The sequence below is a fragment of the Paroedura picta genome, chromosome 3, assembly GCF_049243985.1.
Source record: "Paroedura picta isolate Pp20150507F chromosome 3, Ppicta_v3.0, whole genome shotgun sequence".
In the NCBI taxonomy this organism is placed as follows: Eukaryota; Metazoa; Chordata; class Lepidosauria; order Squamata; family Gekkonidae; genus Paroedura; species Paroedura picta.
Window position 1 is genome coordinate 84110088 of NC_135371.1, and position 23638 is coordinate 84133725.

Below are 23638 nucleotides of genomic sequence, written 5' to 3' on the forward strand. Positions count from 1 at the left end.
AGAACTGCACAGAGTACTCCAGGTGTGGTCTGACCAGCGGCATATACAATGGGACCATGACATCTTATGATTTTGATGTGATGCCCCTGTTGATACAGCCCAAAATGGCATTTGTCTTTTTTACCGCTGCATCACACTGCCTGTTCACGTTAAGCTTACAATCCACAAGTACCCCAAGGTCTCATACACACACAGTGTTACCTAGAAGCGTATCCCCCATCCAGTTGGCATGCTTTTCATTTTTCTGACCCAGATGCAGAACTTTACACTTATCTTTATTAAATTGCATCTTGTTCTCATTTGCTCATTTTTCCATTGTGTTCAGATCTCGGTGAACTCTGTCTCTATCTTCTAGAGTATTTGCCAGTCCTCCCAATTTGGTGTCATCTGCAAACTTGATAAGTAGTCCCTCCACCCCTTCATCTAGATTAGCGATTCCCAACCTGTGGGCCTCGGACCACATGTGGTCCATCGACTAATTGGAGGTGGGCCGCGAAGGACGCCTTCTCCCCCCCTTTACTTCGGGTATTGTCTCCCATCACTCCCAGATGGGACTATCTCGTTGCAGAGAAACAAGCTCAGGGTTCCCATTGATTTGCCATTGTCATGAGTTAAAATTTCCATGAAAATAAAATGTTCCTTATGTTCATTGTTGTGGTGTGTCTGTATCTTATTTTGAAGGGATGTTTAAACATTACCATAGCGATCAGAGAGCGTTAGGGCAGTGGTTGAGAGTAGAGGAGTAAACTACCCCCCCCCCACCAGGCCTCAGTAAAATTGTCAAGTGTTGAGTAGTCCCCAGTGATAAAAAGGTTGGGGACCACTGATCTAGATCATTAATAAATATGTTAAAAAGTACCAGACCAAGCACCGATCCCTGAGGTACCTCGCTACTCACCTCCCTCCATTCTAATGAAACACCATTGACAACAACTCTTTGAGTGCGGTTCTCTAACCAATTCCCTATCCACCTAACTATCTGAGAATCCAGATTGCAGTCCTTCAATTTATCCATCAGAACATCATGGGGAACCTTATCAAAAGCTTTACTAAAATCCAAGTAAACGGCATCAACCGAATTTCCACAATCCAGCAAACCTGTTACTTGGTCAACTAAGGAAACCAGGTTCGTCTGGCAGGACTTGTTGGAGACAAATCCATGCTGACTTCCTTGGATTACCAAATTGTCCTCCAGATGTTTGCAGATTGCTCCCTTTAATATCTGCTCCATTATCTTCCCCACAACAGAGGTCAGACTCACTGGTCTGTAGTTTATGGCAGCAGATGACATGGGCTGGTCATTGGGAACATGATCCACAGATAAAAATAAGCTGAAAGTGCCTAGCCCCAGCACTCCCCTATATTGGCCACTGGAAGTAAGGAGGCAAGCAGAGTGGGCTTTCTCTTGTGTAGTTTCCCCAGTTGAAATTACTCCTGCAGAGATGCAGTTCGTCCACAGGGGAAGACATTCCACAGAACAAGGTGCAGCTCAGGAAGGAGGGATCTATATTACAGAAAGGTGAAAGAGTTTCAATCTTCCTTCCCTTGAGCTAAATTGCTCTTTGAAAAATGTGGATTTCAGCCCTAGGGTAGGGTTTTTTGTCAGTTCCCCACTTCCTTCTTATGATTTTCTTGGAGGGCCTCCTGTCCCATTCAGTGTGATAGCAGGGATGTTTCGGATTGTAGCAGGAGGCAGAAATCCCTTCTATCCAAGCTAGAGATCTTCTCTAATTGCACTGTCAGTGTGGACCGTGCTACAGCCACCTCTATCTCCGGTGCAGCATGGACTGAGCAATAAAATGTGTTTTCATGTAGACACAGTATTCTCTCTCTGTCCAAAATGCTGTCTTTCAGTTATTCTGGAACTGTGGATCACCTGTGCCTCAGGTGTGGCAGATGGTCTGTCCTACAGAAGAAAAGGCATACAGTCTCCTCCTGATCTAGTCAAGGTCAGAATTTCACAGAACCTCTGTGCCGAGGTTATAAAGTCCTGCTGGTGCTTTTTCTTATATATAAAGCCTTGAAAGTGGAGCAGAGCATCCAGGCTCACCTGTGTGTCCTGCCCTGATGGCCATCCACCCTTCCAGTAACATTTTCTAGAGGATCCTGAAATTATCTAAAGCATTGCCTGCATAAAACTATAACCTCATTCCAGCATGAATTTCTGGCTTTCTTTCCCACTGTTTTCTTGATTAACTGCACAACCACACAGGACTTTCCCCCTTGTAAATCCTGCTGTGTAAAATTGAATTGGTGATTTATGGGATTGGTTACTTTGATTGAAAGTTTGCTCAGTCTGATCTTTGCCTGTTCTGGATATTGGCTGTCATCTTTGCCTGGAAACTAACTTTGGATTTCACCTTCTGTAGGTGCTTTTATAACTGCATTTTTTTAAAGTGTGTGTGTGTGTGTGTGTGTTTTTGTGGAAAACACCAAGAGGGAGGGAGAGACAACATTTGACAGTAACATCCCACTTAGTCTCATGTGGGGAGCTGATGTGAGCTGTTTGCTAACAGCCTGCCATCAGTAGATCCAGGTTTTTAATTTTCTAAAGTGATGAGTGCTGGATTAAAGGGATTAATTTAGAACTGGACTGCAGGCAGTAGGTGGGCAATCCTAAATGTTGCAGGCTGTGCAACAGCACAGTACCTGGAGCCTTTTGACATGAGGCCAGGCTGTTGTGAAGGGTTATTCTGCACATCTTAAACAGGCGCTTCTGCTGGGAGTGGGACAGTGGAAAATTGTTCTCGAAAAACTTGATTTCTCTGTTTAAAAAAGGAGACTTGAATTCTATTTCTACCTAAGAAGAAAGAGCTACTCAGTGAAAGATTCACTTAACATACCTTTGCACTAAAAATGTGCATCCAGTGTACCATTTCTTGAGAAGGGGGGGATAGCAATGTTAGGACAGGAAGAATATAGTCCTGAAGAAATGTAGAACAAAGGGGGAAGCTTTAAAGAGGCTTTTGAAAGAGTGACCCACTTAGTAGATGGTCTTCTTGGCACATTTCACTTGCCCTTTGATGCTCTGCTACTAAGTTTGCACAGCTCTTAAATGTTTAGCTTTTCTCTTTGTCAGTGCTGACATTCTGATTTTGCTCACCCTAATATATTTGCATTTGGCATCAGACAAAGGAAGTGGGGAAAAAGGACTATGTTAAGACGGCCATGAAGTAACTGATAGTGTTAAATAGAAAGGCTTAGATTTAGGAAGTGGCATTAACAAGCTGAATGGGCATAAGATTCAGGGGTGAGACTGACCCATGTTTTATTTTTTAAAACTACATTTAGAAGTGAAAAATATCTTCAGTAATGAAGGATGTGGAATAGGAAGAGGAGCAATATAGGACCTTTCTAGGTCAATCATATAGCCAGTGTTTTGCATGGTAAAAGCAACCAAACAATTGAATTGAAGACATTACAAAACGAAGTGCAGACTGAATGTCCTTTTCCATAAGGATGCCCCAGGGGGGTTGCATCTGTGCACCTCTTCCTTTGAGTGACATCTTTGGTCTGTATTGTTAGTAATGCATTTCTAATGCCTTTATGTGCTTTTCTAGCTGTCTAGTATGCAGTATGCATCTGATATTTAGGTTTCAGAGAACCTGCCTTTCTAATTCTCCAGATTACAGCTATGGGGCAAAAATGTTCAAAAAGTGCAGCAAATGAGTTTTATTGCCTATGATCAAACATTTTCTTATAGTACAAAGAATTAACTTAGAACTCTGTCTTTGCCTTTTGGTTGGGAGAAGATGAAGCAGTGGGGCTAATGAGAGCAGTGTTAAATAAAGTCAATAAAACAGTGTTTTGAACATGAATGAAAAAGTAGGGAGGAGCATCTCAATTTATTTTGACAGCTGTTTTGTTAATCTAATACTTATGATGCATTCCTGACTGCCTACACCATCCAGAAAATCACACTCCCTCTGTTCTTCCTCCATCCCACATCCTGATCCACAGATTACTGGAGGTCAGCAATACATTCCTCCTGAGGCTTCATATACAGAACCAGGAGCAGAACCGTTGCTGAAACTAAACCAACCCAGGAACCAGTGCATTTTAATACAAAATACACTTTTCCCAAGTATTATATTTTTTGAATTAGTGAATTGCTTAAGACAGTTTTATTCACTCAAAGTGTATAGTATGCAGATTTCCATCTACAGTCTAAAAAATCCTGTGTAGTAATACAATATTTTCACAGAGATCATTAACTGTAATTGATTTTGTCTACAATTATTATGTTGTAATGTGTATAATAATATACTGTTTAACAGTTGAGTGTTAAAAAGTTTAACTTCATGTCTGTAGTTCTGATATGACTGTTTCTGTCCAGATACTGCTGTTTTTTGGTTTGCTACAAAATTTGGGTTTCCAACTTTGATTACTGTCTCACAAATTTAAGATGCATGAACTAAGGTGGCACAGGTTGCAGGAGCCTGTAGTTTGTTTCCAGATATTGGGCATATCCCCACTTTCGCTCATATAAAACTTCACAGTACAATCCTTATTGGTGATGTAAATATTTGTAGAATAGGCCATTTTTGCTTCTTCAGGTGTTTGATGATTAATCTCAAGTTACAGAAATTCAATACCAATGCTGGCACAACACATTGAGTGTTGACTGCAATGAGTGATATTAGAGTCCCTTGAGATTATGGAAATTCTATGACTAATAACTATTGCTAATAATTGTTCTGGTGCTTTGCTGAATGAAGATTTCCCAGCAGCTGTTGTTCATAACACCAACAATGTTAGAAACTGGAGTTGAGAAATCAGTGTTTGCTGTTAAGTCGTGCTGATAATGGTTAGCCACCTTTTTCCCATTTCTAGGCCTCCTAAACTGGAAGAAATCTTGAGTTTATTTTCTGCTTTTTGTTTCTCAGAAACATTGTGATAGACAGAAAGCGAATCTGAGGATCCGCTTTAAACCCTCGCTCTTCCAACATGTGGGAACCCACTCCTCCCTGGCTGGCAAAATCCAGAAGCTAAAAGTGAGTCTGTGATATCATATCCCTAGAAACTCAAAATGTGTATAAAGTGGGAGACAGAATGAAAAAAATTATTTTGTCTTTGATAGGTTTGTTAGTAAAAACTTCTCTGAAGTTCCCCTGAGGGAATGGGCAGGGGACGACGCCAGGATGAAGAATTCCGGTCTTTTCCTTCCCTCACAATGACTGTACTTTCACTAACACTTTGCCCTTCAAATAAAATAGGACTTATTTCTGTGTAAATCTGCTTAGGATCATTCCTAATGTCTTCCATCCTTTTTCTGAAGACAGCACCTTAGCTGGCTGAATATGCTGTCCCATTAAGCTCAATTCAAGCACTAAGAACTAGTCATCTATATAAATCTTGCCCTAGATAATGTTTGTTAACTGCAAGCATGGCAGAATTTGATAGATAAGGCTTTTATAGATAAACTAGAAATTAAGCCCGCGGTAGATAAAATACAGCGGGTGCTAGTGGATTGGGAGGAATAAAGAATGAAAGGAAGGTAGAAGAGGGAAGGAGGGATGGGAGTGAGAAAGGAGGGCAAGGGGTGGGTGAAGGGATGGGAGAAGGGAGAAAGGAAGGAAGGGAGAAAGGCAGAAGGACAGGCAGGTCGAAAGAGAGCAAGTGAGAGGGAGAGATTTTAGAAGCAGGAAGGAGATAGAGAAATAGAGGAAGGAAGGAAGGAAGGAAGGAAGGAAGGAAGGAAGGAAGGAAGGAAGGAAGGAAGGAAGGAAGGAAGGAAGGAAGGAAGGAAGGAAGGCAGGCAGGCAGGCAGGCAGGCAGGCAGGCAGGGAGGTGAACTGGGAAGGGGGGTTGTGAAGGGTCCGGGGGGGAGTGGCGAGGGGGATGCGAGGTGTGGGGTCGAGAGGGGTGTGTGCGTGGGGTGGGGGAAGGGGCAGCGGATTGCGGGGGTGACTTTGGGGGAGTCTGCGGAAGATGGCGATGGGTGGGTGGGTTGGGGGATCTGCGGAGGGGTCGGGGGAGCGTAGGGCGAGTTTTTTGGGGGTGGAGGGTGGAAGACGGCGAGCGGTAGGTTGGTGGATCCACGGAGGGGGGAGCGCGGCAGCGACTGGTGGGGTGGGTAGGGGGGGAGAAGTGTGTGTTGGGTGAGAGGCATCGTGAGCAGGTGGGGGTGTAGGGGGTGGGGAAGCCGCTACAGAGTGACGGCGGTTTGCGGGGGCGATGTGGGGGGAGCCACCCAGATTCACCCCCAGAATCCTTAGGCAGGTGTCTGGAAGCAGTGATAGAATGGCTCAAGCAGAGTCGTCTGAAGTTCAGCCCTTCAAAGATGGAGGTCCTATGGCTGGACAAGAAAGGTCCAAGCAAGGAAGTGTTACTACCCAACCTAGATGGGGTACAGCTGTCAGTGGCTCATTCTTCTAGAAATCTGGCTGTTATCCTAGATGCCTCCCTCCCTATGGAGAAAAAGTCACAAAAGTAGCACAGCTGGCATTCTTCCAGCTATGCCAAGCCAAACTACTAGCGCCCTACTTGGCCCCAGAACACTATGCAATGGTCACCTCTAGAGTGGATTTCTTCAACTCGGACTACACGGCCCTATCCTTATCCTTGATCCAGGAACTACAGCTGGTGCAGAATGCAACAGCCAGGATTCTCACAAGAACACTTTGGACTCCAACCCCCTGCACAGTTCAGGACAACTCTATCACTCCTCCTGTTAGAGAAAAGTGGCATATAAGGCCCAACTCTTCCTCTTCTTCTTCTGCTTTCAATGCACTTTAGAAATAGATTTTCCTGTTTTGCACAGGAAAACACAGCTTCAAAAACACATTGAAGTGAATTATCCAAGGTATGCAGAATGGGCCAAAGGCTAAGTCCTTCATCCAGATGTCCCTTCTTCCTTATTCTATCAGCACCTCTTCCATCAAAAAACAGGAGATTGTCATAATGGGCTTTGGGGTTGATCTGTCTTTTTCTGGTGGAAGGGGTGCTGGAGTAATTCTGCAATAACTGCTCTGTTGGAGCTAACTGGAACATGAACAAGTCATGCTTTGTGCTCTCCTGTAGAACCCTGATTGGAAGTAGGGAATTAGTGGATTATCAGCTAAAAGCAATGGTCAGGAAATGCTCATAGTCCTCATGAAGAGATAAAAACAGAGGCCAATAAATCTTGGCTTTGCCCTGCACTAATCTGAAATATGTATTTTGTCATTGTTTCTAGTTACTTTGGTGTCTTTACAGCTTATCCTGTTAGCTTTCAACTAAAGCTCCTTTGAAAGAAATAATGTACTATATTGAACAGATGAAAAGTGGGCAATGCAGAATAAACCTTGCATGGCATGATGCTGGAGCATATTTTTTTACCATGTGGTAGTTATCTCTTGCTATCCGCTCTTTTGCTGCAAATACCCATTCACAGAATAATAAGAATATTTTTTTATTTCTATCCAGCCCTTTCATATCACTCAGGGTGGGTAACAATAACACTGGAACTGTTTTTGGCTATTGAGTTGTTGAGATTCTTGCAGCTTCTCTGTGGGTACAAAGTATACAAGAAAGTATATATCAGGATGGATAGCACTGCTGTAAAAATTAATTTTGTAGGAATATCGATTATATTTAATAAGTTTGTTTATAGTTGATATAAATCTTTCTTTTGTCCACATGCAAATTTAATCTTTGCTGAGTAAAAAAGGGAATAGAAGGGCTGGCTGCCTTTGATAAATAGTAGTAAGTCGGGAGCTGGCTAAAATTGAGGGTGGTGTCATTTACTTTCTTTTTTAAATACCAGTCAGCCAACTACAGGCAGTCACAAAATGACGATTCATTTGTGGAGATGGCCATGGCTGTTATCATGCAATGGGCTATATGTTCTGTCCTTGTAAGTTCACATGAAATGAACACATGAAGCTGCTTGTTTGTCAAATTCACTGTTGCCTGCTTAGACTAGTAGCAGCTCTCCAGGCAGCAATCTTTGACATCATCTGATTTTTTTTACCTAGAGATGCCAGAATAAATCTAGGACCTTTTGCATGCAAAGCAGCTGTTCTGCCATTGAACCTTGACCCCACCAAATATGCATATATACATTATTGAAGGGGAAATATCTTATGCCACAGTTGATAGAGAAGTTGGGGGTTGAGAGTGAGGGGAAACTCTTGTGAAGTCTTGCAAAGTTTGAGAACACACCAGAATTAGGGGGGCCAGCCAAGCACTGTGCTCTCTCCTGAGCCTCCAGCTTCCTCTTGCCCAGGAGACCATTCTTACCTGGCCATGGCGCTTCATGCAGCAGCACCGCTGCCACCAACAGCAGCCAATGGATTGCTGCCATGCTTCTCAGCCCAGTGAAAGAGGCCAGCCTGCACCTGCAGCCAAGTCAGCCTGCCCAAGGGTCAGTGTGGTCAGGGGCCTCTGGGTCAACACCATAACAGCCTGACGTTAGGCACCCTGGCTGACTACTTCCTTCTCATTTGTTAGCTAATGGCAGCTTATGCTTGACAGTGGCTCTTGAGCACCCTGCTTGTGAGGGAAGGAGCGGCAGGGGAATCACCTGTCTCCCACTGCCCAGAGAGATGAGAAGGACAGGAGGTGGCTAGAGTTTCCTTTTGGTAGCATCTCTCTCTGCCGCAGTCTGCAGGAGGGAGAAGAAAGGGGGAGCAGCCTGTACACCACCCTCAGCTCCTTTAGGGAGGGAATAAAAATGTATTGAGTAAATAGGAAAGTTAAAAAATAGGAAAGAGCACTTTGTACAACTGCTACTGAGCACAGTAGGAAGATGGTATATTTTTCCCTCTCTACCCCCATGGAAGCTCCATGTTCAAATCAAAATATACAGGGTAGGAAAGTGACTAAGTGGAGTCGCTGAGGGATGCAGCCTGCCACGGACTCAACAGGCTGCAGAATAAAGCTGTTCTTCATGGTAGGGTTGTCAACCTCCACCATTGACTTGATGTAAAATATTTTATTTATTCAGAGCAGGTAAGCACACTTGACAATACATTGTTGAAACTGAAGCAAAGACAAACAGCATATAATCCCTCGCTCCTCCCTGCCCCCCCCCCAGAATACATGCAACATGGGAAGACTTCAAACAGTCACAACAACTAGATATGGAGATCCTCCCAAGGTTGCATTCCAGAGTGGAATGGAAATGGTTGGGGGAGAGGTGTGAATGCAGGAAGAACTGACCAAAGCACTGAGGCGATAAAACATGGCTAACAGGCTGAATAAACTAACAGATTCCAACATGGCTAGCAAGCTAAATAAACTATTATAAATCTTGGAAGGGCCTAGCATCCTGACACATCCCACTATTACAGTGATCTCCAAGCAACAGAGTTCAATTCACTTGGAGAAAATGGCTGCTTTGGAAGGTGGACTCTATGATGCTATAATTTATTGAAGTCGCTGCCCTCCTCGGGCTCCACCCCCAAAATCTCCAGGTATTTTCGAACCAGGTTCTGGCAACCCTAAAGTACTGCTTTTTGATACAGAAACATTTTAAATATACTTTATCCAGAGGAGAGGATTTTAAAATATGTACAGCTTTCCTGCTCTCGTTTTTCTTGTTCCCAAAGAGGTAAAAAGGAAGCTGAAAGTGGAGGAAGGAGAGGCTGGGGAACAGGAGAGGTGGGGTGGGGATGAGAAAGTGCCCAGAGTGCCAGGGTTGACTAATAAGATGTTTCCACATCTTAAATGAAAATTAATTAATTAATGCCCATTGAGCAGTCAGTGATCATTTTGGAGATTGCTAGGCAATCACAACAACATTTCTGAACCTTTAAAGCCATGCTTTCTGTGAAGAAAAAAGCCTGGTGAGCATGTTCAACAAACCTGTCAGAGTTTTCAGCAAATCTGAGAAAAGCCCCAGGTATGCAGAAAAATCTGATATCTTTTTTTAAAAAAACAACAACATAGGAAGCTTAATCCCCACCCCAAATAATAAATAGTATCTTAAAGAAATGGATGCCCTCAGACCTCAGTGAACATTGCTAGGGTTGCTAAGCAACCAATACAATAGTCCTAGCCTTCACATCTCGGTTTATTCCAATGAAAGGCAGGTCTCTTTCCCATTCAGTCTGCCCTGCTTCTCTTTCTGCCTGCCCTGGAGGGCGAAGCCCAGCAGCAACCACCAGGCAACTTCCTACCATGCATTTGGTCAACTCAATATGTTTGACAGTGGCTGTACCTTGATTCCATATGTCTCACCTGGGCTCTACAGCAGCCCCCAAACACTTCATGTAACTTGGCTGAGCCTGGCAATGACTGCCATACAACTCACTTGAATTACTTCCTACCACATAACCTTTGCAGTTAGGCTAAAGTTTTCTCACAGTCTGCTGAGGGAAGAGAAAGAAGGGAAAGATGAAAGTCAGAGTGGTTAGAGTGTCAGACTAGTATGTCAGAGACCCAGGTTCAAATCCCCACTTGCCATGGAAACTTGGTGGGTGACCTTGAGCCAATCATTCAAACAAATCTATTTTACAAGGCTGCTATTGTAAGGATAAAAGAAGAAAGGAGCAGAACGATATAAACTGCTTGGGGTCCACACTGGAGAGAAAGGCAGAATAAAGTTAGAGCAATGGGGCTGGTTAATAGGTGAGTGAAAGAAGGAAGCAGAGAATAGATGAAATGATATGGAGACTGCCTCAAGAAGAGGAAGATGAAACAGTTTGGGTTGGGGATGATACATGGGAGAATGAAAGGCCATTCCGCACAATGCACAATGTTGCCAAATCTGAGCGCTATTGAAAAGTGCTGCAATCAAAAGTGGCAGGTCTCGGTAACACACACAGCCGTTTCTATCAAAAAAAAGGCTCTCCCACTAGCGCTGTTCTCGTAACGCACAAGTTTCCGGTCTCGCTGAAACCGCAACAAAGGAGGCGATATTTTTCTGTGCTTCCTCCCGCCCCTGGCCATCAATCAAAGAACAGCCAATTAACTGTTGTGTTCGTGCTTCCCTTTAAAAACTGTTTTTAAAAACCCGAAAACAACATAGCGTTGAACAAACATATTTGTTCATTCGATGTACCTTTTTCGCTGACATGGGAGCTGTTAAATGCTCTTAAAGTAAAAAAAAAAAAAAACCTCCCCCGTGCTATTTCTGGCCGAAATTACGGGCAGTGTCGATCAGGGGACTGTATTGTGCTTGGAAACTTTACAAACAATTGCTTGTGGAGGGATTTCGGCCAAAGAAGCATTGCTTATTTGTTTTTTGCCGGTTTAAGGGGGGGGAAATGGCGATCATGACGCCGGAAGCTCGGGTGTGAGAGCTTAGGGAGGGACATGCTTGCTACCGCTATACTGAGAACGCACATGTCATTTTCGTATGTGTTGCAAGATGTTCTCAAGAGTCTAGCGGTTTTTTTAGGGGGAATCCACTTTTGTGGAAGCGATTTTTACGGGAGTGCTGCAGATTGTGTACGACATCGTGAATAACGAAAAATAAATAGTGTTAAAGGTAAAGGTAAAGGTATCCCCTGTGCAAGCACCGAGTCATGTCTGACCCTTGGGGTGACGCCCTCTAGCGTTTTCTTGGCAGACTCAATACGGGGTGGTTTGCCAGTGCCTTCCCCAAATAGTGTTACACAATGGTAACACTTCAGCAACATTAACGCTGTGTGGAATGGCCCAAAGTTTTCCCTTTTGGGGTTTCCTACTCAAAATCTAATATGCACTGAGGGAACTGTACAAAGGTCTTGTAGAAAAGTGGTCCGCAACCTTTTCCAGGCGGTGGCGACAGGCTGCGGACTGGCGGCAACATGTGCGCATGCGCAGCCAGGTCGTGCATGCGCGTTTGTGCCATGCGTGGCCCCAAACGTGCATGTGCGATATTCCCACGCATGCACGTTTGCGGCCGCATATGACGCAAGCACGCATGCGCGGCCCAGTGCAGCCCTGCGGAGGCAGGGAGCCGCGGCCCGGTGTCAGGGCCCGGCCCGGTGGTTGGGGACCACCATTGTAGAAGACAACCAATTAATACTCCCATTTTACAGCCAAGAAATGAGTTATGATTAGCCCAAACCAGCCATTGAGATTTTTCTTCTTTTTTTTAAGAATGGTAATTTGGTTCAACCCCTTTGAATGCACTTTACCCAAGAACATGGTATCTTAAGCATCATATGAAGGAAACAAACATGTTTATGTAAATGAGGAATATTTGCAGTGCATAAAATTGCAGGCTCTTTGTTTTCATTTTTACTTCTACGAGAAAGATTGGTTTTAGAAGTTAACAGAACCATTGAAAATAGTGTGAGGATTATTTTGACTACAGATAGTTACATTTTATTTAAAAGTTATTGTGACTGTTTTAACAAAAAAAAATGGATGGAATGGGAGCAAGCCTATGCTCTTTACCTTTTGTCCATAAATTGATTAGCCACAGAAAAGTTCATATTTGGCTACTTAGAGGGAGTGTGTTAAAAACACAACTAGAGTTCAGGGATCCACAAATCTTGCCTGGTCTTGGTAGGCAGCCAAAATGTGTGCTCTCCACTGAGGAGAAGAAGTAAGGTCCTGCCCTTGGCAACACACTGAGCTCTGGAGATGCTTCAAGCACTTTCAAGGCCCAGCATGATCGCAGGGGCAGGCCTCATCCTTACTCTCCCACTGAGCTTGAGGGGGGGGGAAGGCCCATTCCCAAGATGTATTTTCAGAAGGCAAAGAAGCATCTTGCTGCATACCAAGCCTCTCTAAAAAGTGAAAGACTAGGCGTATTTTTATATGAGATTAAAAATGTTGAAATGATGAGTGGTACATAAAAACAACTTTGCAGGCAACCCCACCACAGGAAAATACAGTACCCCAACAAAAGAATTCCCAAAGGAAGTTGTAAAGGTGGGAGAGGGCTAGGCAGTGGCAAAGAAGCAACCATTAATAGAACAAAAGAAACTCGTGATTTAGAAGCCCACTGGGTGTGGGAGAAACTGGGTAAATGTAATATTCTCATAGAATCATAGAGTTGGAAGGGGCCATACAGGCCATCTAGTCCAACCCCCTGCTCAACGCAGGATCAGCCCTAAGCATCCTAAAGCATCCAAGAAAAGTGTGTATCCAACCTTTGCTTGAAGACTTCCAGTGAGGGGGAGCTCACCACCTCCTTAGGCAGCCTATTCCACTGCTGAACTACTCTGACTGTGAAAAACTTTTTCCTGATATCTAGCCTATATCGTTGTACTTGAAGTTTAAACCCATTACTGCGTGTCCTCTCCTCTGCAGCCAGCAGAAACAGCATCCTGCCCTCCTCCAAGTGACAACCTTTCAAATACTTAAAGAGGGCTATCATGTCCCCTCTCAACCTCCTTTTCTCCAGGCTGAACATTCCCAAGTCCCTCAACCTATCTTCATAGGGCTTGGTCCCTTGGCCCCAGATCATCTTCGTCGCTCTCCTCTGTACCCTTTCAATTTTATCTACGTCCTTCTTGAAGTGAGGCCTCCAGAACTGCACACAGTACTCCAGGTGTGGTCTGACCAGTGCCGTATACAATGGGACTATGACATCTTGTGATTTTGATGTGATGCCTCTGTTGATACAGCCCAAAATAGCATTTGCCTTCTTTACCGCTGCATCACACTGCCTGCTCATGTTTAGTTTACAATCCACAAGTACCCCAAGGTCTCGTTCACACACAGTGCTACCTAGAAGCGTATCCCCCATCCAGTAGGCATGCTTTTCATTTTTCTGACCCAGATGCAGAACTTTACACTTATCTTTATTGAATTGCATCTTGTTCTCATTTGCCCATTTTTCCATTGTGTTCAGATCTCGTTGAACTCTGTCTCTATCTTCCGGAGTATTTGCCAGTCCTCCCAATTTGGTGTCATCTGCAAACTTGATGAGTAGTCCCTCCACCCCTTCATCTAGATCATTAATAAATATGTTAAAAAGTACCGGGCCGAGCACCGAGCCCTGAGGTACCCCGCTACTCACCTCTCTCCAGTCTGATGAAACACCATTGACAACAACTCTTTGAGTGCGGTTCTCTAACCAATTCCCTATCCACCTAACTATCTGAAAATCCAGATTGCAGTCCTTCAACCTATCCATCAGAACATCATGGGGAACCTTGTCAAAAGCTTTACTAAAATCCAAGTAAATGACATCAACTGAATTTCCCCGATCCAGCAAACCTGTTACTTGGTCAAAAAAGGAAACTAGGTTGGTCTGGCAGGACCTGTTGGAGACAAATCCATGCTGACTTCCTTGGATCACCAAATTGTCCTCCAGATGTTTGCAGATCGCTCCCTTTAATATCTGCTCCATTATCTTCCCCACAACAGAGGTCAGACTCACTGGTCTGTAGTTTCCTGGGTCATCCTTCCTCCCTTTTTTGTAGATCGGAATAACGTTTGCTCTTTTCCAGTCCTCCGGGACATCTCCAGTCCTTAAAGAGGTTCCAAAGATGATGGACAAGGGCTGTGCAAGTTCTCTGGAAAGTTCTTTGAGTACTCTCGGGTACATTTCATCTGGACCAGGGGATTTGAACTCATCCAGTGCAGCTAAATGCCTCTCGACAACCTCTCTATCCATGTTAACCTGCCACCCAGACACTATCCTTTGGCTACAGCCATCTCTAGATGTGCCTAAACACTTTGACCTGTGGGAAAAAACTGATGTAAAATAGGCACTAAGCCTTTCTGCTTTCTCTGCATCTTTCGTTAGAGTTTGTTCATCTGCACCCAACAGTGGGCCTATTGCCTCCTTGACTTTACGTTTGCTCCTCACATAACTGAAAAATCTTTTCTTGTTACAATGGGCTTCCCTGGCCAATCTTAGCTCACTCTCAGCTTTGGCCTTTCTGATGATTGATCTACAGTGCCTAGTAACCTGTAGGTACTCTTCTTTAGAGCTCTGTCCTTCCTTCCATTTCCTGAACATTTTCCTTTTCTTTCTTAGTTCCTCTTGAAGTTCTCTGTTCATCCAAATAGGCTTCTTAGAGCTCCTGCAGTGTTTTCGTATTTCTGGAATAGTCATTGATTGAGCATGCAATAGCTCTTGTTTGAGTAGCACCCACCCTTCACATGCTCCCTTCCCTTCCAGCATTCTCGTCTCCTAAAGTAAACCAAAATACAGAGACTAGTAAACAGATACTCTTATCAGACTCACCAGTGTTAACATTACATTATACAACCTTACAAATTGCACTGAAATCCTCCTCAGGCTTGACATTTGAGAGGGACTTTTTGTTATGTACTTTTGTTTATAGGTAGGGAGACCTATTTTAATCTGTGTAAATTTGCTTAGTTTAATTTGTTCTGCTTCTAAGGACAGCATTTCACAGCAGCAAAAGTGATGCAAAAATTGAGCCTGATGCAGGGATAGGCAATCATTGTCTGAAAGTGCCAAATGTAAAGCTAAACAGGCCTTGCTTTGATCAGTAACTGGATGTGAGATCACCTGGAACCAGCCCTGGTTGAAGGATTCCTGGGCCTGTAGCACCAGAGCCAGTTTAAGGATTCACAAGGCCCTTAGCTGAGCACAACTGATGCTGTTACTTATAACAGAGGGGCACCCTTTCCAGGGATAGCTAGAACTTTGGAAGCAACTGACAATTCCTGTTTTTCATTCTTGCGGTCCACAAACCACCTAAATATGAAGACATCCCCTGATACAGTGTGAAAGCCCCCTAACCCTACAGCACTGCCAGGCCCTGGAACTGCAGGGCCCATACCATGTGCTACTAGGGGAAATCACTTCTGCCTGTAACCCCAAACTGTTTGGAGAAAGACAGGATCTTCTGTAATAAACAAAATAAGGATTAGTTTTGTCAGACACCAGCAAGAGGGGAAAGGTACTGTAGTTTAATCTCTTGTTGTTGGTTGTTTATCTCAAATCCTATATTTTGTTTTCTGAATTCTCTTCAGGCAAAGCCAACATATTTTCAGTCACCTCTCTCCTCCCATGGGGGCTAGAAGCTGTCTTGTTCTTTAAGTTCAGGATTCAGTGGACACCACGTTGTGTGCCAGATGTATTCTGTCCTTGATTAGCAAACCTGTAGGCAGATGGTATGTGTAAGCCCACACAGCCTGCATCTTGGGATATCAAATAGATTTCTATGTAAAATGTAATGGGTTTTCAAATTTGTTTAAGAGCTTAGGCTGAAAGAGCAGGTGCTTCTGACGCAGGTATATTCCCTGGAGAAAGGAGGTCAGGCGTACCGCTCTGCACAGAGGACAGGTATGCTTCACTGACAGAGTCTGGAAGAAATATTAAATGGTTTGGAAGGAAAGGGGAGGCACAGGGTCAGGAGGCAAGGGAACTGCAGCATGGCAGGTATCAGCTGATTAATGGTGGCTATGAAGCATTTGCTAGCTATGTGATGCAGCAGCTTTAAAGCCACAGAGCCACAGTGTGCTTCAGAAAATGATACTGAATGGAGGGGCAGGGGCTCCACGTGAATCCCTGACCTGAAGTTTTAGTAACTGCAGTCCATTTAAACCTTGTACTGCTGGAGGAAGCTCTACTAAGACTGCTCTGTGGAGGCCTTGTTTTAAGAGTCTTGAGGGCTATTTCTGGGAAGCGATTACCTTGTCAAAAAAATGCTTTCTCTTTTTGAAGCACACTGAAATTGAGCTGAACAGACCCATTTATCTCAAGGAATATTTATTTTAGAACGATTTCCATCCCCTGCTCCCTTTCGAAGGACTCCAAGTAGGTCGTAACAGGTAAAAAAATAAAACACACCCCTCCTCTATAATGGCCAGTCAATTTCAAATTACTCAGGCTTGCTTTGCCCTGGCAGCTGGATCTGGCTTTGATGGACTTATAAGAGAAAGAAAGTTCTCCACTGTGTGCTTGCTGTATGAATTTGGCACACAGATGGGACTGCCAAGGAGGCACTATCCGATGGTCTTTAATCAACCTGATGGTACAAAGGAAAGCAGGTAGTTTCTGTTGTACAAGGAAAAGCAACATGATATGACAACAGGGTGCATGTTGGAAGTAAAAGAGAAAGAATCAAAGATAAAGCTTTATACATAATCAAGAAGGGTGGATGGTGGTATTGGCAATAGAGACGAGAGAGAGGGAGTATGTAATGAACAGAGGGCTAGGAAATTGGAACATTTTCATGAAAATGGGTTGCATGTTTTAAATAAAATCACCTTACTCTTACGTTTTGTTTGTGTGCTCAGGACAAAGATTTTGGAAAACAAGCTCTTAGAAAAGAACACGTTAACCCTCCTGCAGAGGTGAGCACCAGCCTGAAAACCTACCAGCACTTCACTTTGGAGAAAGCATATATGAGAGAAGATTTCTTTTGGGCATTTACCCCTACAATGGGTGACTTCATACGTTTCCGTTTCTTTAAGCCACTCCGCATTGAACGGTGAGTGTGTGGGGTTTTGTGGGGGTGCAGAATGGGAAGAATCTTCTTGACTTTTGGAAGTCACTCATTGTTTTCTTCATCCCCACTTTCCTGCATTAGAACAAAATTAATCTGAGATAAACAACATGCAGGCTAAATTTCATTCTGTTGCTGTCCACCTGCTTTATCACTCCACCTCTTCTTTGCACAAAACAGTTAACAATAAATAGCTGGACAACAAAATGAGAACAAGTCAGCTCTGAACAGTGCAGTAAACCATCCAGACAAACCTGCAAATGCATCAGTAGCGTGATTCAAAGCAGTACCAAGCTGTTAATTGTCACAGATCTTTTGAAATAAGGCTGCCATGCATAATTTCCTTAACTTGGTTAGAGAAGGAGCTCCACATACATCTTGTGGAAGGCTGTTCCAGGATGTGTATCCAACAAAATCCATCCACCTTGTAGAAGACAAAAGTCTGAGAAAACTCTGAGAAGGAAGGAGGGCAGATATGAGGTGTAGGGCAAGTAGGGCAGATATGAGGTGACAAGCATGTCTAGGGAGAAGCATTGTGAAAGGATTTAAAGGTTAAAACAAGAGCTTTGATATGTTTCCTGAAATGGGTAGGACAGCCAATGTAATGGTTGCTGAGTTGAATATGCATATTATATCCCACACCAATTAGGAGGTAGGCCATGATGTTTTGCATCAGCTGTAGGGATGGGCATGAACCAACTGACGAACTAAAGTTCATCATGACTTTTGGCCAGTTCATGGTTCACAAAGTGATGTTTGCGAACTGAAGAACCACCACAAACTTCCATGAATTTTGATATAGTTTGTGGCAGTTCGTGAAGAGCACAAAGTAGGACATAACCTCCTGCTTTCTGCTATTCGTGAAATATAGCTCAGCTGTGCTCAGTACATGACTCATCTTGACCATAAGTCACTTTTCCTCCCAAGAGTCCAAGACAGTTGATAACATAACAAAATGTCGTTAAAAACTCATCAGTCCACCAATATGACCCTCAGCACATACAAAGACTGATGCAGATAATTTAACAGATATGACAACTGAAACTAAATTTTTAGCTCCCCATTTAAACTCCCACAGCAAGAACAATATAAGGGCCTCACAGAAAGAACTTGTTCTTCAGTGCAGGAGCCAATATTGAAAAATCAAAAGACCAAAAGTGCCACTCCCAGAGAAGGACCAGCTTACAGGTTTTGCTGCATTTTGTACATGGGGTGAAACATGTGCCCAACTCTTGAGAAATGCAGAGCATCAATTTATAATGTACAAACTTTGGCAGGGGCTTCAGTAATAGAGCTCTACGCTTCGCCACCTCCAACTGGCTACGGATCCCTGGCCCTAAAGAGGCACGTTGGGCCTCAACAAGGGCCAGAGCCTTCTCTGTCCTGGCCCCCACCTGGTGGAATGAGCTCCCCGAAGAGATCCGGGCCCTGCCGGAACTTCCACAGTTCCGCAGGGCCTGCAAAAAGGAGCTCTTCCGCCAGGCATTTGGTGGGGCCGACTGAGCCATAACACCTACAGGTGCCCCCCAGACTGAAGGAACGAACCGACTGAGGGATTGTCAAGTTATTGTTGAAGTGCCGTTCTAATTGTTCCAGTTTATATGTTGTTGTTATTGTTATATTGTTATATTGATTTTGATATTGATTTTGATAGTGTTCTATGTGAATGTTGAAAAATGTTTTATGTAAACCGCCCAGAGCCGTAGGGAAGGGCGGTATAAAAATATAAATATAAAATAAAATAAAAATAAAAATAAATAAAATAATAGGGCTGATTCATATGTCTGCAGCCCACAGACTTGTGTTTTGAGATGTGTAGCTCACTTAAGTTGCATCTTTGGTGTTTGACGGGTTCTTAGTTGACTTTTGTAAACTGCCACAAGCCTCTGGGAGTGGCGGTCAATAAACAAACAAACAAACAAACAAATATGTAGACCTCCTTCAATGCTGGCTTCTGTAATAAAACTTCACCACCTTTCTGATTTGGACTCAGCTTTTTCAGAGTGCTGATGTCTGCTTGAGAATGAGAGTACAGTTATGGAAACAAGGGCTGGCAATATCCTGTTTTCACAAGTAATGCTAGCAGATAATACAACATTGTGAGCATATTAAACAAGGGCAGATGCTACATTGTCTTTGGACTCTCAAAGGAATTGGAGAAAGAAGCTGATCTGGGAAGGCATTTTTCCCTATGTCTAATTTCTTGACTTTTGTGTTATTAGAAACCATTAGAGAAGCTTTTCTCTATTTGACAAGCTCCCTCTGGGCATTTTTAGCTTCTTCTGCCTCATTCTAAAAAGTTTCCCAAGTCAAACTCCTCATCATTAAATTCTACTTCTGTCTCACAACAGATTAAGAATAATTGTTGCAGTTTTTACCAATGCTGTACTTCAAGAACTTCAAAACTACAAGCCAAAAATGGAAGGCATCCTTTGTGTTATAGAAGAGTAAATTAATTTATTTTATTTAAATTTGTCCCCACCACTCTTGGAGCCAGTCCAGCTTGTGGTGGTTTACAGTAAAAACAAAATACAATATACAATATAATAAAACAACAATGGATCTCAACAGTATCTCAGTGGTGGGAAACAATCTAGAACTCCCCCACTCAATTTCCAATAGCCACCTCCATCCCCAGGAGAAGAAACCATGTACAGTTTTCAAGGGCAATGTCTTTGTGGGGCCTATATAGGGAGGGACCCAATGTTCCTGGGCTGGCCTCAACTAATAGCCTGGTGGAATAGATCCATCTTGCAGGCCCTGTGGAACACTGACAGCTTCATCAGAGCTCTCAGCTCTTCCAGGAACTCATTCCACCAGGTCAAGGCCAGGACCAAAAAGGCCCTGGCGCTGGTCGAGCCTCCTGAGGACCACTAGCAGATGCACACCCACAGAGCAGAGAGCCCTGCGGGGGGCATAAGGAGACAAGCAGTCCCTCAGATAAGTGGAGCCCAGGCCGCAGATGGCCTTAAAGGTAAGAACCAAAACATTGAATCTTGATCTGGAAGCCAGTTGGCAACCGATGCAGCTGCCTCAGCATAGGCTGGACATGCACCCTCCAAGATGATCTCGTGAAGACCCTTGCAGCCACATTTTATACCAACTGCAATTTCCGGGTCAGAGACAGGGGAAGGCCCGCATAGAACGAGTTACAGAAGTCTAATCTGGAAGTGACCGTTGCATGGATCACTGTAGTCAAATATTTAGGGGACAGGTAAGGCACTAGTAGCCTGACTTAGCAAAGATAGTAAAACACCATTTGGGCTACCTTTAGGATCTGATAAGGAGGCATCAAAGAGCACCCCAAGTTCCTGGCTGCCTTATCATGAATTTTAGGCCACACTTGTTCTTGCCATCTCATTTCCCTCTTCCTCTCATGAAGCTCCTGGAAGTACCTAGGACCCTATTTGAGGCAGGGGTGGAGAGGGTGCTGAGGAGTGATCTTGTTGATTGCAGCCATTAGGCAGGACTACCAGTCCTCCACCAAGGCTGCTAATGAGTCACCAGAGAGCACACGGTACTGAAGAGCATCCAGGAATCCCTTGGATTCCATAACTGTCCATGGGCAGAATAAAATATGCCCATCACCCAACCAGGGACGGGGTGGAACCCTCAGCCGGGCCTTCAAAGCATGGTGGTCTGACCATGGGATGATATTACGTGCCATCAGATCCACCTCTACTCCTGCACCAAACATCAGGTTGAGGACATGGCCAGCTTGATGGGTGGGGCTGTCAACAAATTATGAGAATCCTGGTGTTGCCATAGCCGATACAAGGTCCAGTCCCAATCCCAGGGGAGATGTGTTCACATGGATATTGAAGCTGCAATGCCCAAGATGCCGTTGCCTCCAGCAGGCCCGACAGGCATCTGGTGGAGCAGTTGGTGAATGGTACACCAATCAGATGGCCAAGTTCTCTACCGAGTCCAACCCTATGCTGACACATTCTACCCCCAGGATGAAAGGCACAGGGAGAGCCCTGTAGGAGTAAGCCTCCCGGACCATTCTCTCTGTACTAAATACCAGAATGCAATGATAGATTCAAGTGGGTCTTAAAGGTGTTATTGGACTCTAATTTTAGAAGGCAATGATGTATATGTTGTTGCAAGTGTTGATATCATTTTACCCCCTCACCAGCCCCATTTTAGGTTTATAGCTCCTAGGCCCTGTTCTTGGTCATAGGAATGCAGCTTTTCTACTCCTGAATTTTCTAGATAATCAGATATGCTCTAGAAACTGAGAGAAAAGTTGTCTATGGCCGTTGGAAGTCCATCTGTTGTTTTTTAAGGGGGAATTTTCAGACAGGAACATTTTATCTATGTGACCTCATCCTTCCTAGAATCTCTTCTTTGTGCTTAAGATGCACACACAACTACTTATTTCTCTAGGAGAGAGAAGAGCAGCAAACTGCTCTCACCATGGGAGTGGATAATTGCACTTCTTACATATTCATTCAAATGCATTGGAGTGCTTAATTTACAAGAGCAATCAAACAATCAATCCATAATTGGTTGTTTTTCCGCTTGGAGTTGTCTCTAAAAGTGGGTTTTACTGTTCAAAGAAAGCCACCTGTTGGGTAGGATGTTTCGACCAGCTCATTTCTGGCAGGGAGCTTTAATGTGCTAATATGTCCCCTGTGAATCTGTGCAGTCATCTTGACTTCTTGTCCTGCAGGTTTTTCTTCCGCAGTGGCAACATTGAACACCCTGAAGACAAATTATTCAACACAACAGTGGAAGTCTTGCCCTTTGATGTGAGTTGTTGTGTTTATAGTAAAGGATTATTTTAGGGGGGTAGAAAACAGTACCATGGCACCCCTGGGTACCACATTGAGGACCACTGGCATAAACCTTCTGCTATGTAACTCTGTGGCTAGGATAATCTCCTGAATATCTCCTGCTTGAATTAGAATTGTAAAGCCTAACATGTTTTTAGGAGATTATAATCCAGATTCTCATCACCTTGCAGTTGGATCTTTTTTATACGAATATCTACTCAGGATCAGGGGACTGGCAAGGAGGCCACATGAGAAAGCTGACACACAGACTGAAACCAGATGTATATCATCATTATCATCATCAATATCAATAGCATCATCAATATCAATATCAGTATCACTATCAATATCATTTATTGCCCACCACTCCCCAAAGGCTCGTGGCAGGTTACAGACCCTTGAGGCATTATTCCAAAACCTCAAGGAAACTTTGCTTAATCACTTTCCTATATAAAGTTCAGAGTCTATAGTAGGAAATGGCACTTCAGATACTATTCCCACTAGATATTCAGCAGATTTTTATGGGTCCTTGAAAGGCACAGGGAAAGTCTTCTAGCAAGAGTAATGTTCTCTCTCTGAAAATATAAACATTGCCTGGTGCTTTATGGTCATACTGGTTCAAGATGTACCTACAGCAGGCTGCCTTAATCTTTGTGGTTGGTTTTTTGCAAAGATTGTCTGTTTCCCTGCACAGAGTCTCCAGTCAGATAAGGAAGCCCTGCAGGAGGGAAGAGGGACAGCATTCAAGTTCCACAGGACATCTGACGGTTACATACAGATAGGTAACTTATTGGTTCAAGGCAAACGGTAGCCTGCAGGTTGTGGATAATGCACTGTGCATGTTGCTGTTTCAATAACGAAATAACACAGAGGGTGCTCATAGTTGAAGCTGACAGGGTAGGACACGGATATTCCACATGGGTAGAGTCTCCACACACACACCCCTCTCTGGAAATGAGTCATTCACTTTTAGAATACATTAGTAATTTTTCCTGAATGAATGAAAGTCCCAATGTCTTTATCTCTGAAAGACTTTCTTTGAGAAAGTAGACTTTTTCAGTTAGTCATGCAATCAAAAATGTTACTGCTTTACAAATCAAATGATTGAGCAGAACTGAAAGAAACAGTCTTTAAATGCTTCCTTGCTGTTCATTTAATGAAGCTTATTCTGCCCTTCATCTAAGGAGCTCAGGGTGGGGTTCATTAGTCTCCTCCATTTTATCATCACAACTCTGTGAGGTGGATTAGTTTGAGAAAAAGTAACTGTCCCAAGGTCACCCAGCGAGCCTCTCAACTGAGTAGGAATTTGAACCTGGGTTCCAGATTTTAGCCCATTGTTTTAAGCCCTACAAGACTGTTTCTGTTAATCCAGGATCTCAGATTTAATCCAGAACCGATTTCCTTTAGATGGCCTAATTGTATTTAGAAAACATTTACTGAGAGTTGGCTTCTGGTAAATGGCTTGCAGGTTCATGCTTCTGTGTAGTAGGAACAGTCAGATACAGTGCATGGAGACTTCTTAGCTCTTCAAAGGCAAGCATCCTCCAGCAGCCATTTCCAGGT

General features: G+C 43.7%; 1 protein-coding gene across 5 annotated transcripts in view; it reads left to right on the plus strand.

Moving 5' to 3' along the window:
• The window catches only part of MGAT4B (alpha-1,3-mannosyl-glycoprotein 4-beta-N-acetylglucosaminyltransferase B), a 171438-nt gene that overhangs the window by 127369 nt on the left and 20431 nt on the right, over positions 1 to 23638 (plus strand). For all 5 annotated transcript variants that reach the window (XM_077326627.1, XM_077326625.1, XM_077326628.1 and 2 more), the window contains 4 exons: positions 4887 to 4994; positions 17089 to 17282; positions 21973 to 22051; positions 22770 to 22857. In XM_077326627.1, the coding sequence (XP_077182742.1) occupies positions 4887 to 4994; positions 17089 to 17282; positions 21973 to 22051; positions 22770 to 22857 (469 nt within the window). The remainder of the gene's footprint in view (positions 1 to 4886; positions 4995 to 17088; positions 17283 to 21972; positions 22052 to 22769; positions 22858 to 23638) is intronic.